Source organism: Rhipicephalus sanguineus, chromosome 2, assembly GCF_013339695.2.
Source record: "Rhipicephalus sanguineus isolate Rsan-2018 chromosome 2, BIME_Rsan_1.4, whole genome shotgun sequence".
Taxonomy (NCBI): Eukaryota; Metazoa; Arthropoda; class Arachnida; order Ixodida; family Ixodidae; genus Rhipicephalus; species Rhipicephalus sanguineus.
Window position 1 is genome coordinate 102,018,518 of NC_051177.1, and position 17,871 is coordinate 102,036,388.

At 45.2% G+C, this 17,871-nt stretch overlaps 1 protein-coding gene across 10 annotated transcripts in view; it reads left to right on the forward strand.

Moving 5' to 3' along the window:
• The window catches only part of LOC119383475 (transcription intermediary factor 1-alpha), a 172,997-nt gene that overhangs the window by 131,859 nt on the left and 23,267 nt on the right, over positions 1-17,871 (forward strand). For all 10 annotated transcript variants that reach the window (XM_049412533.1, XM_049412536.1, XM_049412534.1 and 7 more), the window contains 5 exons: positions 1,798-2,216; positions 6,177-6,299; positions 8,219-8,330; positions 13,751-13,825; positions 15,282-15,434. In XM_049412533.1, coding sequence (XP_049268490.1) covers positions 1,798-2,216; positions 6,177-6,299; positions 8,219-8,330; positions 13,751-13,825; positions 15,282-15,434 — 882 coding nt within the window. The remainder of the gene's footprint in view (positions 1-1,797; positions 2,217-6,176; positions 6,300-8,218; positions 8,331-13,750; positions 13,826-15,281; positions 15,435-17,871) is intronic.

The following is a 17,871-nucleotide window of genomic DNA, read 5'->3' on the forward strand; positions in this document are numbered from 1 at the left end:
AGAAGGCAACAAAAATACACACACACAGCGCTGTGTGTTTGCCTCTGTTGCCTTCTCATGTCCCGAGTTTTTTTTTTTTTTCGTGACCATTGTTATCTAGATATAGCGTGCCAATAAGCCCGCCTTGGAACTTTAATCAAGACTTCACAACGGTGGTGCCAACTGCTTCACTTTGACTACAGATGGGTCGACATTGAGGGCTGGGGGCAGCTACATGTGTGTTACTGACCATATGAGAGATCGCGATTTCACTCAGCTTGTATACGTCCTCGCCTGCGAACCAATGCCACAGCAGCATACTGGTGAGAACATTGTTCGGTTTCTCGGAGATGTAGTCAAAGAGTGAGGTCTCCCTGAGAATATCCAGACTTTTGTCATTACTGAAACGTAGTGAAGAATAATGATCGTGAAAGCGTTCCTTCCCAAATGGCTGACTACTTGGGTTGCCCTTTGCTTCCACGATCAGAAAACCCTTTGGAGTGATGGAAGAGTCATGGCAGGCAACTACCCAGTGCTGGCCAAGTTGGCACAATAGTACCTCTCAATTCCTGCCACATAGGCAAGGAGTGAAACGCTGTTTTCAAAAGCAGGAAATGTTTGCTGCCAGCATGAACCGCTGCTTCATCTGTTTTCTGAACACAAATTCAACTGTGATAGTTTTGAGTTTCACCAGATGCCGGTGTCTGAATTTATTTATTTATTTATTTATTTGACAATACTGCTAACTCCTATTGGAGTCGTTGCAGTATTCCTAATTCCTAATGATTCCTAATTAAAAAAAAAAAAGTTGTGTGAGTTTGTTCAATTATATAAAAGTGCTAAATTTTCTTGATAACATGCAATATACATAACTTGCAACTACGTCCCACCACGGAACTCTGGGATACGATTTCGCGGCATGCGCCGCCATTACCGAGCACATGGCAGCAGATGACACCGACTCAAGTTGTGCGGCTCTTGCATTTCCTGTCAACGCTGCACATTGCAGCGGTGATTTGTACGATATTTGGCTGCTGTACGAGAAGTGTAAATCAATAAAAAAAAGGACCAGACGTGGGAACGTACTATTTGCTAAATGTGATCGCAAACCCGTAAGACCGCATGAAAGAGCTGTCCGAGAAGTGGAGCACATGGCTTATGCATGTGTAAACAGGAAGGGCCTCAGACGTTGCACAATGTGTGTGTGTGCGAGTGTCACTTCATAACAGGCAAGTTATGCTTCCGAATCTCCTCACCTTTTCACCAAGTGTATCAACACATAGTCATGCGCGAGGTCAATTTTTGTCGAAACGTCAAGCACCGAATTGAACACAGCGATCGCGCCTTAGTTTTCGGGAGGCCCTCCTTGCTCTTCGGTGAAACGAACTCCGACTAGGCGCCAAACATGTTATTGAGCCATGGTTTTATGCAGCAGTCAGCGACGAAATCTGTGCAGTTTGAGTGCCGCAAATGCAGGCGGCGAAGAGCGTCGCTGCAGGTGACTCATGCAAAGTTGTTTCAACCATTATGTGCGACACCACTGACGACACTGTACGCTGCATAATGTCCTGAACGATTCTCTTTCGTCATAAGCGCAGGGCAAACTATCAAAACACGCGCACTACCCCGAACGATCCGCGCACGAACGTAAACACAGCGTGGTCACTGAGACGTATGTGCTTGTTGATGGCGGATGGAAGACAGGAACTGACGTCACTTGCAAGAAACTTAATATTCACCCATCCCTAGTTAAGCCTATCCCAGGACGGGCTGTTTTGCATTACATCACTCTTCTCTTCACTTTGCATTGGATTTCAGGGTTCCCAAGGTGGCCAGCCCCAAGCAGACAGCAGCTGCAGCCCTTCCTCCATAGCTGAGCCGGTCTGCAGCAGTTCCTCCCGCACCGCATCTACGGTGTCCGCGTCCACGGCCAACTCGACCACCGTGGCGCCGGCAGGTTCCGGGGGCGTCCAGGACTGCTTCGAGGACCTCTCAACTCTGGAGGAGCTGCTCAAGATCGGCGACAAGAGCTTCGACTTGCCCGCGCAGGACGCCTCTTCTTCCTCTTCTTCGACCATGGCCGTGGCCACTAGCAATGGCCCAACGGCTGCCTCCAACGGTTCTTCTGCAGCGCAGGCCTCGCCTTCCTCGCGCACCCCACCGACACAGAACAGCGGCGGGGGCGACACAGCCAATGGGACGGGACTGAAGATAGTAGAGACGCACAGCCTGCAGAGGTAGCTGGAGAAGGGATATGCACGCTTTTTTGGCTCGATCACGGCAACCAGTGCTGTAGGACAGGACATGGGAAGAGGCTGCACGGATGCTGTGCAATGTCTTTGTGCTCTCATCTCTTGTCCTGTCATTTAGTGTTTGTTCGCATTGTCATGAACCAATAGCTCAGCAATCTATTCTTGCAATCTTTCTGCTTGGTGCTTCCTTATTCATACTAAAAGAACAGCTATTTTTAACTTGGATCAGTGTCCTGCACCTCCACTAAATTGTTTTTATTTTTTTTTAGAAACACAAAGAAAGCGCTTTATCGTACAATGTTAAAAGAAGATGTGTACAAGACTGTTTGGACCACTAGCCTCTTCATGTAGTATCGAGTCCAATACAAAAAGATCGCTGTAGGTATGTATGCAGAGTGCAGTTATAAGAGGCGTCCTACCAAGGCCACAGTTGAAAATAGTTCGTGCCAAAAGCACAGTGGCACACTGTCAATTTTCTTGCATCAGCTGGTTTCTTTAGCATTGGTTGTATTGGCAGTAATAATGAGTGACTATAAAGCATCTGGATCTATAGCACTTTGAATATCAAAGATCCGGGCAGTTATGCACGATAAAACATGTGAACAAAACTTGTAAAAAGACTGATCTTTGCTAGATTCAACCTCTGGTTTTTGTGGCATGTCACATGATGAAAGTAATAAAAAATTTGCTGACAGCACTCTTTGAGCAACTCTGAGTTGATTTGTGTGCATTTCCTAAAGGAATTTTGACCGAGCGTCGATTGTAGCTTGATGCTAAAGTATACTCTCGCATATAAAAGTTGTCTGCATATAGTGCATGTCACAAAAATGTGCCTGCTCATATGCCATAGCTCCCCATAGACACGTTGCGAGAGAGGTCAAATATGCAAAATTTTGGTGTGGAAATGTATAATACGAGTTTAAAGTTATGCATGTCAGCTTTCCGAAAGGAACGCTCCATTACCCTACATATGTTGATTTTTACGCCACATTGCAAAAATGATAATAACTGTGCACATGCATTGCAGAGTAATGAAAACCTCATTGGTGTACTGTCATGTACCATTCGATCAGTCCCAACTTGTCTGCTGTACATTTAATACATAGATTTAACAAATTTGTACCTGCAGTAACCGCAAAAAATTTTCTTTGTGTTGCGACGGCGCAGCAATGTCACTGATGCCAACACCGGTATTTCAGGATAGACTGTTGGAACAGTTTGCCAACATTTGTGCTTAAGATGTGTCATCCTTTCACATGTGTCGGACACGTTGCAGAGCTTTTGTGCAAATGCTGATCACGTCAAACCATATGATCATTGCAGAGACTGGAATAATTCACTGATAATCGCCAAAGAAAAGAACCGATCTACTTAGCTTCTTTTAGAATTGCATTTGATCCAGGTGCCTGATAACATTAACAGGACTGAAGGAAATGTTATGCCATTAGTCTATTCGTGCACACTGAGCAGTGAAATTTTGTTACTACAAACATCAGATTAACGAAATTTTCAGATTTACGAATTTTTTTGAATTTTTTTGAAATCTCTACCAAAATGCCTATATTGCCAATGTAAAAAACTTTCACTACTACAAACTCCAGAATACCGAATATATCAGTTTAACATACGTAATTTAACTCCGAAATCAACGAGATGCTTCGTTATTGCGAAGTTCCGTGGATGTTTTGGTACGGAAATCCCTGAAGCTTACACCTATCATCATCATCTGCAGAAGATATGCGCCGGGAAGCCCGCTTCAACAGGTGCAGCCCGCTTCAACAGGTGCAGCCCCATCAACGTCGACATCAACGCGAGCGTCAAATGCACATGGTGAAATCATACAACCAACTGCTACCTATACAACAGCGTCGTAGGCTTAGCGGGCTTACCCCCGTATTCTAGAACGTCCCTTCACTCAACGCTTCACCTTGACTTGAGAAAGTTGATGAGAGCACCGTCTCCAGGCAGAACAAGATAATCTGCAGCAATTCTTGAGAAGCGCGTCGTCATTTTCAGTCGAGCAGTGGCGCTATGCTCAACTCGATCAAGTGAAGGACGATATTTGAGTCGAGGTTTGTTTGAGAATGCGGGGATGTTGAGATCGTGTTGTGCGTTCGCTTTTCTGGCAATGAGTTCTCCTGGCCCCAGCGTTAAAAAGAAGCGACGCCAGTTTTCACTCAAGGAAAAGGTGGACATTGTGACGGAGCTGAATGCTGGAAAAAAGCAAGTGTACATATGCAGGGAGCGTGATATCACGCCGTAAGCAGTGGCAACAATACTGAAGGATCGGGAGAAGATCGTGAAATTACATAGAGAATCACAGCTGGCTCCCTCAAGAAAACGTTTGTGGCTGGGCAACTACCAAACCGTCACTGCCGCCGTCCTCACATGGTTTAAGGATGCCAGACAACACGGTGTGCCCTGGTCAGGCCCTATTATTCAAGAAAAGGCGCGACAGTTTGCGGTCGCTTTGGGCACCTCCGGCTTCGACGCAAGTGCTGGATGGCTCTACTGGTTCTGGCAGAGGAACGGCATCGCGTGGCAAGTCGTGTGCGGGGAAGAAAAGGCGGCAAGTGTCAAAAGTGCGATTGCCTGGTGGAGCAAGCGCTTTCAGGAGATCGAGTCGTTCAGTCCAGACAATGTTTTCAATGCCGACGAAACGGCGTGTTTTTTATCAGCTGTTACCTGATAAAACAATGGACTTTAAAGGTGAAAAATGCAAGGGTGGAAAGAAATCACGTCTTCGCGTGTCGGTGCTCTTCTGCTGCAACGTCACGGGCATGGAAAAACTCGAGCCTTTTGTTACTGGCAAGTCCGCCAAGGCTCGATGTTTGAAAAACATTGTCTCGTGGCCTTGCGACTACTGGGCAAATAAGAAAGCGTGGATGACACGCGAACTGTTCATGCAGTGGCTGATACAGCTCGATGACACAATGAAGAAGAAACAAAGGAATGTTCTTCTAACCGTCGATAACTGTTCGGCACATATGGTGAACGTGTGGTTTACCATATGTGCAGCTTGAATTTCTGCTCCCGAATTGTACTTCTTTGTTACAGCCGAATTTCGGAAGCGACTTGTGCAGCACCTTCTCATTAACATACGACTGAAGCTGTCCACGGAGGTCAACATCCTTCAAGCTGCAGAAATGCTTACAGGGTCGTGGTGAAATGTCGAGGCAAGCACCATTAGCAACTGCTGGCAAAAGGCAGGTCTTCTCGAGAGTTCGCTTACGCCGCAAGACTGCGAGCCTACGCCACGAGACTGCAATGACGAAGCGGAGCTCGACCCAGAACTGTGGAATGAGCTTACCGAGAAGCTCCCGATAGACGCCGCGGTAACCTTCAAGGATTATGTGGACAGTGACTGCGTAGTGGCTACGTCTGCAGAGCTCACCTTCGAAGAAATCGTGAGTCAAGTGCGGGAGCAAGATTGCTGTAGTAGTGACGAAGACGACACTGGAGATGCAGAGACTGGGACAACGGACTATTTCCAGCTCGGATGTTGTGGTTTCCCTTGAGAAGACCCGACCATACCTCGGGTGCTGCAAGGATGTACCCGATGACATCCTTAGGAAGGTTGCGGGCATGGAGGCATACGTGCACCAGCATCTGCTTTCTAATTGCCAGAAGAAGATAAGACTTCTTTAAGCAGTAAATTGTTCATGCCTCAACACGTGCACCTCCCGCAAAGGTACAATTATTTTTGTTGTGTGTTAAATTACCGACATGATTTTTCAGTACTACGATATTTCGGAATAATTAACTAAATTCAGCGGGTCGCGCGAAGTTTGTTGTAACGAGATTCTACTACTACAATTAAACAGTGGTGTGCATCGTTACACTTTTTATAAAATATTTCAAGAAGTCTTGCGATTGTTATTTGTGTGTCTAGAGCTCAGACTCTGCCTAGCTTCTGCAGCTGACGCTCCTCTCCGTTTTGCGCAGCTCGGACCCAAACGAGGACTGGTGCTCAGTGTGCCACGATGGCGGCGAGCTGCTTTGTTGTGGCTCCTGTCCGCGTGTCTACCACCTACAGTGCCATGTGCCCTCCTTGGGGGCAACACCCAGGTCAGTTGTGAATGCATCGCTATGTTGTAGGGCATGACATTCATTGGTGGGCGGGTTTGCTCCATGCACCTGCATGTGGCTGCTGCCGCTTAAAGGGGCTCTGGAACACTTTTTTCCAAGTAACCATCGAATGGCTTCACTGAAGGAGTTTATTGCCTCACAAATCGACTGCCGCAAAGATTTGTAGAATTCGTCAAGTACGAGTGATGTTACAGAGATTTGTCACTTGCTGTAATTGCTTTCTTCGTTCTCTCGCCCTGACGAACATGCTGGCAGTTAAGTAGGGAGGGATGGCACAGGCGGAAGAAGTTACTCCACGCGCGCATCATGACCTTGAGCACTTTTTTTTTTTCCGGACTCTCCACTCACTTTGTGTGATCGTGAGCGCGCGCGGGGTCACGTGGCAGCCGCAGTAACTATGCAGCCCACGATGCTCTCATCGCTCGATGGCGCGGTCATTTGGGTATATGGCATCTAGACTTGTGCGAATAGTAAATTTTAGGTTCGAAGCGAATAGTGATTTGGTCGAATACAATCGAATTCGAATAGTATATGTATCACATATTATAAACAACAATGAGCATGTTTGTCATGACCCAACTAACCTGCACAATATTTTTTTTTTTTAATTGAAACAAGGCGTGCGCAAATGTCATTCTTTTTGGTTCGAAGGAAGTGGAAGCAACTTTGAATAGCAGCAGGATTTGACTTTCGGTAGAATGCAAGTGATAACCTGTAAAATATGTTAAGTTTTAAAATTTACTACACTTGGAGCATATAAGCCGGTATCGCAAGCTTTTAAACTTAAAAAATGATGAATCAATGTGAGGATAATATGTTCATTTAACCTTGAAGTGAGGCTTCGCGTCAGCGCGAATTCTTCTTGAAAAGGTGTATTCACAGTATAGCAGCCCTCCGCTGCAGTGAAACCACTTTTACAGGGAGTTACATGCGGACTAATATACACCTATTTGTTAATTTCGAATATTTAGAAATTTCCTAGAATTTAAGTTCGAATCAAAGCGAATTCGAGTACTGTAATATTCGTTCGAATATTCAAAGTGGTCTAATATTTGCACAAGCCTAATGGCATCATTTTGTCGAGAGAAGAGGGAGTAATTTCTAGCTGACCTTGAAAATTGTACATTCGAGGCCACGTGCTGCGCTATAATGTTTGGCTCGACTAAAGAGCCTCGACTCCGTAGCGTTTTCTGACCTTGCTGAGAAAGTGTTGCAGGACCCCTTTAAAGGGGCCCTCCAACAATTTTTCAAGTAACCATCGAATGACTTCATTAAACGAGTGTATTGCGTCGCGAATCAACTGCAGCAAAAATTGTTTAGAATCCGTGACTACGAGCGGAGTTACAGGGGTTTGTCGCACGCTTTAATAGTGCTTTCTCTCTCCTTTCGTACCAGCGAGCGTGCTGGAAGCTACGCAGGGAGGGTTGACAAGGGGGCCAAGAAGCTACGTCAGTTCATCAGTGCGCATCATGACCTTGAACATGACGTGCAATTTCTTTCTCTTTTTTTTCTTCGAACGCCCGGCTTGCTTTCAGTATGATTGCAAGCGTGCATGCGGGCATGTCGCGGCGACCCGTGGCGGCAGCAATAACTATTCAGCTCCCGATGCTCAAATCAATGGCCATGGTCTTTGTGTTTATGACGCAGTCATTTTTGATTATGGCATCATTGGTCGAGAGGAAAGCGAGCGATTTCTAGCTGACTTTGAATGTTAATTGTGAATTCTAGGCCGCGGGCAGTGCCATAATGTTTGGCTCGTATGTTCTCAGAGGCCCCGACTCCAGATCGGCAACATTTTATGACCGTGCTTAAAAAGTGTTACGGGGCCCCTTAAGATGACTGTGCAGCTTTGAATTAAATGGTTGTTCCTCAACGATGCTCTCACCTTCCATATGCAGTGAGGACTGGACCTGCCTTCTATGCCTCGACATCCTCAAGTGTAACATTCCTCGGGAGTCAGCGGGCTCCAAGCGAAAGACTCCCGTGGGACTCAGTGGGAGGGAGCTTTTGGTCAGTCACTGCTTGCATCCCCTGTACAATGTTTCTTCTTTTTTATTTTCCCGTGCTATGCCATGCTGTGTGGGCGGCAGTGTAAAGTTCAGATGAACTTGAAATGTTCTCCTAGCCGCCGTGATGGTGCGGTGGCTACGGTGTTTGAGTGGGGCTCTTCGATTTTCGGACTTCTGGCAGTTCTCTGGCAGCCAGAGATAGCCAGAGGGTAAGTCAGCAAGTTCCGGTCGGGACAGGAAGCAGCGTCTTGGTCACATGTGTGGGAAGCCCGAGACAACCCGAAGCTGCCCCAAGATTGCAAAATCGAACGCTGGGACAGCCAGCGTAAACGTAAAGAATACCGCCGTGGCAGCAAACGAAACTTTGCGCCGCGTGCGCGTTGGTTTTTCTGCATTGCCCGCTTGAAAATATGTGGCTAGGTTTGCTGAAGAGCTGAAGTGATATTCTCGAGCATACGGATTTGGGATACGATCACGTACGTTCGCAAAATCGTGCGCAACTCGCCCCGTCCGCGAACAAAACAGCCAGCTGGCGCACGGCGCCACGAAAGCGATGCATGGCGAGCTACCGCGCCGCTAACGGCTTAACCAGCTCACGTCTGCTTAGTACGTGTAACAGTCGCTGCACAGCACGACGCGAAAATCTCGCGAAAGTGATCGTGTCCCCAAAAGAGCTCGAGGATCTATCGCGTACTACGCCGCACACACGCGTTGACCAGCTTGCGTTTTGTCATAACTTGAGACATGCGGCGGTATGGGTACCACGAGTGCGCGTTATATCTAAAATAAACTTCTGTGTGACGCGTCTTCGACTCGTTTTGGCAGATGTTGCCTGAGCCTCTTTCCCAATCCTAAGTGGCACTCCAAAAATCTCATGTACTAGCTCAGCTTTTATTTGAGCTACTAGGTGATAACCGTGTACATACTGCATGGAATTATTACTAAGAGGTGGAAAAAGACAAAGCTGACGATGAAATAAGCAACAAAAGGATGCATACATTTCTGAATTCATCTTCGTTTTTTTACATCGACGCGTCGTAGCATAACATAATACCATACCTCGTATACTGGCCCATAGATCGAAGTACGCTCGCACGCCGTTTGCGACCAACGAAGATAACACAAAAAACAATGTCGTGATCGCTTTTATTCGATCAGTGCATTTTATCAACATCGAAGACCTAGTTGAAATAGTAGAGTTCTTAAGGGGTTCACGCACGCAAACATACGGCGGAGCGAAATAGGTAGTTCGATCACAATCGTCTCTGCTAAATGCACATAAAGCACACACGACACCCACAATCGAATACTACTACGAAAAAATAAACTCGAAAGGGGTCTCCATGCGTTCACACGAACGTGTACATAACTTTTGGGACATGTGCACGACGCAGTTAGAATGGTTAGAACGCGACAGTTCGCCGCGTTGTGCACGGAAGGAAACTTCTAGCTCCAAATGCTCGCCGCCACTCGTAATCGCGCCATCGCGCACGGCGGAACGGCGCCGAGCGGCCCGAGCGTAAGGACAAGCAAAGGTGTAGTCCGCAAGCGCCCGCATTGCAATCCGTCGAGTCCTCACAAAGATGGCGGCGAGCGCGTATCGTCTCTTTTCGGCGTCTGCTAGCCCGAAACCTTCCAGAGAGCTTCCACGACTAAATTGTCCTGGAAGGTTCTGGCGACCCCTGGGCTCCCCGCGGGTCGCCAGAACCGTCCAACCCGAGAAAAACGAATGCCAACCGGAAGTGCACCGCGGGGGGGTCGGAGCAACCTGAGAAAAACGAGCGCGCTCTGGCTGGCTCTGGCAGCCCGCGGGTAGCCAGAAGTGGAAAATCGAAGAGCCCCAGTGTTGACCCAGAAGACGTGGATTTTTTTCCTGGCCACGGCGGTCGCATTTCGACGGAGGCAAAATACTAGAGGCCCTAATACTGTGCAATGTCAGAGCACATTAAAGAACCCCAGGCGGCGGAAATCAATCTGGAGTCCCCACTACAATGCACCTCATAATCATATTGTGATTTTGTCATGTAAAATGCTAGAAATATTATTAACCGTCCTCCTCTGAGCAAAAATATATGAATTAGGGATTCCTCGATGAAGCCAGTTTTTCTTCTCCACCTACGAATGTACAGTGAAACCTCGGTGATACGAATCTCGGGGGGCCACCAAAAATATTCCTATCATCCAAAATTCGTTATCACCAGAAAGCATGAAAAATTAGCATGCGACAAAAGAAAGCTGGCGTACAGTTTCATTTATTGTTTTTCAGGGCCGCAGCAATATCTGGAAGAACCCTGAATGATTGTCAGTTAAGTTTCTAGATGCCGGCAATCATACCAGCACTTGTAAATATACGGCCTGTACGCGCATATTTAAGTAATGAAGCAGGTGCGTTGTGACCCGCGACAGCAGTAGCCCCCTGCAAATTTTAGTATGTTTTTTTGCATGACACTAGAGTACTGCAGTGAAAGTAACAAACGAAGCACTAAGGCCGCACAATTACAGAACCACGGTCCTGTGTTATGATTTTGTCATCGCGGAGGTGTTGGGGATGTTGGCGTTGTGAGGCCTGACTCCTTCGGCAAGACCGTCCTCGCCTCTTTCGGTCCTTGTTCACCTTTCATACGATGATCTGATGCACGAGGCAGGCACGCGTAAACACAGTACGACAGCAGCCCGCGTCGACGCGTTAGAAAAAAAAAAAAGCATGGCGCTAATGTCATCTGTAATCTACACATGAAGACACACGGAGGCACATAAGAACCTCAAAGATTCGCGCACACAATCTCGGAGGCCGTGACACATCTTTGAAGGTTTATTCTGACCGCAAGAAAAGTGTTTTTCTGACACCGTGATTCTGACGATTTGGCGGTGCGCCGCGCATGCCCACGCTTGCGTTCCTGCGCTCGCACATGCTTGGCGCGTCTTCCACGACAGCATGGACAGCCCCTCTTCGTACCTGGGCGGTAGCGTACGTTCGTATCAAACGTTGCTGGGTGAAAATCGGTTCGCAACAACCGTACACCATTACACTGCAGGCCAATGGGCCTTGGCCGGGACCAAGGAGAAATTCGTATCGCCCCGAAATTCGTATGAGCTTTGATCGTATCACATAGGTTTCACTGTATCTCGAAATTGCAAACTGCAGTCCATACTTGGCATCGTAAACATAACATTTTTATGATTCGGGCATTTACTGTATTTTAGGTCAAAACTAGAGCTGTGCGAATGGCAAAATTTTGGGTGCGAAGCGAATTCGAATAATAAAGATTGAGTGCGAATCGAATCGAATAATTTCGAATAATTTTCGAATATTTCTCAAACATTTTTCGAATAATTTGAAGTGAAATTACAGAAAAAGTTGCAGAGAATCCCTGAGTATGTTCTTGTGAGATAGCAACATGAAAGTGTTTCTTTTCGCTAGGTTGATGAAGCGCTGGTGGGGTCATATTTCATAGTTGTCTTTCTTATCAAGAATGAGGCAATGTAGAGGCCGAATTGTATTTATGTACATGATTTGGTGCAACAAAAGTGTTGCCGACAACACTTTACACGTGATAGGCAGAGATGCCATTTCCTCAGCCTCTCCTCCTCTTTCAACTGCTGTGAAAGGCCAACTGATGTGGCGGACAAGGGTGTGCTCCCTTCAAGTCCGGAGTTCCAAATCTGCCTCGTAGACGTCGATATATAAGAACATCTGAAATTTTGGATGCTAAAAAGCTTCGGCGTCCAATATTTCGGACTTCCTGCCTAAATTTCAGGCCCAAAACAGCATTAATTGAGCCCCCAACTCTGCCACATCTTTCATCTCCATATTGGAACCAGCGTTTTCTTGAGTTGATACATTTGCGACCGTAGTGGAGCTTGAAAGGCAGCTTTGCCGCAATACGGGGGTGTGATGAGGTGAAGCATATTGAAAAATCTAGGGACCACTTCCAAACGGACGTTGACTGTCTCTTGCCTAAGTTCGACCGTAACGGAGCTTGAAAGGCAGCTTTGCCGCAATACGGGGGTGTGACGAGGTGAAGCATATTGAAAATCTAGGGACCATTTCCAACCGGACTTTGTCTCTTGGCTAAGTTCGACCGTAACGGAGCTTGAAAGGCAGCTTTGCCGCAATGCGAGAGTGTAATGAGGTGAAGCATATTGAAAATCTGAAGGGGTCACTTTCAACCGGACGTTGACTGCATTTGTCTTTGGGAAGTTCGAATAGTTCAAATAGTAAAATTTCAGTGCGAATCGAATTGAATAGCAAACACTGTTCGAAAAATATTCGAAATTTCGAATATTCGCACGCCCCTAGTCAAAACCTGATGAAACTAAATAGGCTGGTTTAGTTTTTCATGCTGATTTCAAATATACAATAATTTTTCTTGTAGGTAAAGTGGTTTATGAGATTCATAAAGCTGCCTCTCTATTGTTTCCAGGGACAATAGGAAAAAACCGTTCAGCAGAAAGTGCATATGTATTATCGGATAGCCAGGTACTACAATATGCAACAAGTGCAATGCTACAAACAGTTTTCAGATCAAATAATAACTAATCATTCTACAGATGATCAAAATTCAATGCTTGTACCATGACTACCATAAAGAAAAAACAAAATCAAATTTTAAAAATCTATGACCAGAATATGAGAATTATGCTTTCAGCACTTTGTGATATGCAGCTTGGGCTTTATGTTAAAAAAGTACTTGCAGCTCTAGCTGTTCTAGATCATGAGATATCACTCTGACAAGCTAAATAAGTGACCCAGAAACATTGAACACTCAGCTTGATTCGTTGCACAGATCTAAACTGCAGATGAAATACTGACCTTACAAGACTTAAGTTAGACTTTACATGCAAAATAATAGCCGTAGATCTCAATAATATAATAAAAAACACTTGTGCATCAATCAGAAAGAGCACTTGTGTGTTTGTTATGCTCACGATTTTGATATGTTGCTGGTGCCTCCTCAAAACAAGTAGTGAAACTACAACCAACCTACAAAGCAAGCCGAGCCAAGTTCATCTGTCATGTTGTCAAGGCCGCACTTTTGGTTAGTCATTGATGTTCTGCGCATGCAGCATTTGTTCCTTTATGTAGTTGCACGATTTCGGACGTCTTAGTTATTTATAAATTATATCCAATGAAGTGTGGTCATTGTTTGTTGAAGAATTAACAGGTTTATTTGAATCGGTCTGCAACTGCAACCACATCATGTAAAAATGTGGTGTTTTTATTGATCCTGTGCTGACACATTGGAAAAGGTTACGAGAACTTTAAAAAAGCATTGCTGTCTTTTACGGGACTATCATTGTTACCTTAAGTCCATAGCAAATTATGGTTTTGTGTGTATGTGGGTGCTAGTTGTGTCTCTAGAATAGCGTCTGTTGCAGTTATACACTGTGACAATTGCCATGCTTTTCTTTTCTCTGAAGATATGCGAAAGGATCCTGCTTCACCTGTTCTGCCACGAGTTGAGTGTACCGTTCCACATTCCTGTCAGTCGAACGGTGAGTGAACTCAAGTCCCGGATGCATGCACAGCTTTTATGCTGGTTCACACATGAAGCTAAGCAGAAAGTATTTTGAATTTTTGAAGTATCAGCGCTTTGAGTTTGCTTGCTACTGTATTTAGCATAGCAGATTGAAGAAATATACTTTACTAATACGGACAAACCTGTTGTTTCCTCTTGATTGTTTGGCTTCAGGGGCTCCTATTTAAATCAGTCTAGGAGAATGAGGAAATAATTTTTCCTAGCATCCACTGCACCAAATTTTATGTGGTTTGTTGCACTTTAATGAAAAAAATTGAAACCTGACTGTAGGATGTAATTTGTTATTCAGCCCATGAATTATTTTTTGCAAATTCTGTAACTGTACAGTAAGAAGCAATATCTTGATACTGTAAATAACTAAAATGAAGAAAATGAAGCCACATATCCTTGTTAGCACTGCAACAATTTGACTTTAGTTGTAAGCTTACACCTCTCACATTTGTCCGCTTTAGATGCTTAAACAGATGTGCTTTACTTTGCTGCAATGTGAATGTTTTTGGTGCAGAGTTAGCGATTTGTAAACTTTGTGCTGCAATTAATTTTTACGTTACTGATCGTTTTTTCTTTTTTAGGAATTTCAGGCCCTAATTTATAATTTATCCTGGCTTTCCTGCTTAACGATCAACGAAGTTCAACCAAATAAGGTCATTAGTTGCCTAAATGAAAGTGTTGCCCTGTTTTATGTGATTTGAATCAGTTAATCCACTAGCCTTAAGCTAAGACTTCCATTCATTTAATAAGGGCGAAGTGAGCGAGTTGGTATTGATTCATGTTGAAAGTCTTGCGGTGAACAGAACTTGAGCGCTTACATGAATAGACTTCATTTGACACCGTGAATTTGTGAACCAATACCAACTCGTTAAAAGCACTCATGTTACATTCCTTTTCTTTGTCCTCATCCCGTTTGCTACATTCCTCAATGCAGTAGGTATTGTTTCGCAGAGCGAGTTTTCTTTCCTTTTTTTTCAGCTTCACACGTGCATTTAATGTTTGAGCCCCACGTACTTAGATTTAGGTGCACATTAAACAACCCCAGGTGGTCGAAATTTTTTTAGCCCTCCACTACGGCGTCTCTCATAATCATATCGTGGTTTTCGGACGTTAAACCCCAGGTATCATTATTATTATCACACGCGCATTTCTATGCAATTTGTCTCATCTCGTTAAAATTTTTTCGGTTAGACCTAAACACTCCCTCAGAGTACCGCGTTCAAGATATTTCAGCCATCTTTGCATCATACTTCATAAGTAATGTGCTCCTGTTCTGCGAACTTTTCGTAGCGTCATTTGGATGGGGGCATCCACCTCGTCAAACTACTTGCCTTGGCAGCTTTCTGCTACTGCTCATTTCTTTCGCGGGAAGGTGCATGACACATTGAATTGCACAGAATCAAATAATGGACGTGTTGCAGGTCCCCAACTACTACAAGGTGATCACTAAGCCCATGGATCTGACGACAATAAAGCAGAAGCTCTCGCCGTCTCACTTCAATCACTATGAGGATGTGCCCGAGTTCCTTGCGGATGTCAAGCTCATCTTCAAGAACTGCTACACCTTCAATCATGTGAGTTGTGTTTCGTTTCTTTCTTTTTTCTTTTTTATCGTATCTTTCTACAAGATTGCTAGAGGGAACTCTGGTGCTGGGGGTTGTGGATGCTACAAGCACGGTGGCTCCGCCGGCGGGAGATATGACGACCGCTGTGTTGATTTGCCTAAACGTCGTCTTTTTTGCTTTCAAATGTATTTGTGACTCTCGTAATTTCAAATTCTTAACAAGATATTTTTTTTAAGAACGCAGCGATTTGTATAGACTAATTCCGATTGTATGCAGAGTCTCTTCTCCCTTTGTGTTTAGAGAGATAGTAGACATAGGATTTCTTTGAAATGTGGGAGCATAAAGGCAGATAAAGCGTCATAAATGAATGCTTGAAAGTCACAAATACAACGATCAGACAAATCTATGAATACGTATACAGTAGAACCCCGCTGATACGTTTTTGAAGGGACCGTAGGAAATAAACGTAAGAGACGGGAAACGTAACAGCTGAAAAACAGGAAAAACGGCAAAATATTTAGTGGTACAGAATTTTATTTCAATTTTTACGAGCAGCACGAAAATTGGCGCGCTCAGCCGCGATCTAGTCGATGGATAGAAACGCGGAGCTTAGGACGGCCTCATCCACAGAAATGTAATCAACGTATGTGATTTTTTTAACACCAACAGCTGTAGGCATGAAAGAACTAAGCACACGCAATCACGACCGGCGCGGCGAGTCCGACCGCGAACCGCACGCACGACCATGCGAGCTCCAACCAGCTCGAACTCATCCCGCTCTCCGACAAATAACGATGATGATGAGTCTACGCCAACGCGATGGCAGAAGTGAATGCCAATCTCGAAGGCCTTGCTTTCACAAGCAATTACGTCATACACGCCATGTTTGTGCAATACAAATCTCAAAGGCTATGCTTTTGTCAATAGTAAATGCCAATCTCGAAGGCCTTGCTTTCGCGAGCAGTTACGTCATAGACGCCATCTTTGCAATTTGAATCTCGAAGGCCATGCTTTTGTTTGCATCAATTGAAAGATTCTGTTGCTTGCGCCTCTCATGCGGCTAATATTACGGTCAAACGAGGCCAAGCTGCGTGAAAATGCACCATGGCGGCTCTCTTTCGTAGTCACTCGGTCGGCTCCGAGCACACTTCGCGACGTATCATACGGGAACGGGCCGACAGTTACGACGTAACAGCGGGGTTCCCAATACATTGTATCCTATGGGAGCTATGCCGGGACCGGCGGAAAACGACGTAACAGCCGGGAAAACGCAGCAGTGAGGAACGTAACAGCGGGGTTCTACTGTATCCTGTATTTCCCGTAGTATTCGCACTACCGCAGTGCCAGAGTTCTGTCTGGTAACATTAGAATGAAGCTATATTGCTTTTACCACATTCTTTTCTTTTGTGCTTTCTCTTTTGTGACTCGTGCTATGCTTGGTCATCTTGGTGGTTGGACTGTCCTTTGCTTTTGGTGTGGCTGCGAAATTTTATCTTACCATTGACTACCCTACCCTGACAGCCCGTAGTGTACGGCACACTGCTGTAGAACGAGAAAGTGCAGGTTAAAGTCCCAGTGGCTGTGGTCACATTTTGATTCCTGGGCATAAAATGAAAAAATTCTCATGTCCCAGACTCAATTGTAGGTGTGTGCAAGGTGAAAAGTTGGGCGAGTTGGTGTTGGTTCATTAAAAACAAAAGGGCGCGATAATACGGCACACAAGGAAGAAGATGGACACGGGACGACGCGCTACTAGCAACTGAAATATTTTTATTCCGGAAAGACATGTTTATACTACCATGCAATCATGGTAGCGCGATAATACGTTACACAAGGAAGAAGACTTCCTTGTGTATCGTATTATCACGCCCTTTTGTTTATCATGTAGGTGTGTGTGTTGAAGAAGCTCAGTTGGGCAGAATTGATCTGAAGCTTCCTGCTTCATCAAAGCTCATGGAGTGAGGTAGTATTGTACCATTTCTTTGGAAGAGCGGGGCACTTCATGATGCGATATACCCAGATCACATTCTGAAATGCCCCAATTTCAGTTGAAAAGTCACTACATAATGGCGGTACTTTCTCAGAGTTTAGTCTTTTGACTTGAACCTCTCCTGTGCCTCTTCCCCTCACTTCTTTCGTGTTGGTGTTGCTAGCTGCTGCTCTGTTGCATGATTGGTCGGTCTCAAGTGTCATGCAACCCTGCCAAGTGAGTCAACCCTGAGCGTCCGGTGACCTGTGTAAGCACAGTCATGACCTTAAGCATGAATGTGCCTTCATCATTACACCACTGTAATCATTCCTTCTTTGCCATTTCGTTATAATTTCGTCAATTGTCATGTAGTCGTCTTCAATCCCAACTTGTAATTCCATTATCATCATGTGCCACATTCATTTCATAGTTGTCATTGCTTTGTTTAGATGCTATCATCATCATGCTGTCATCATC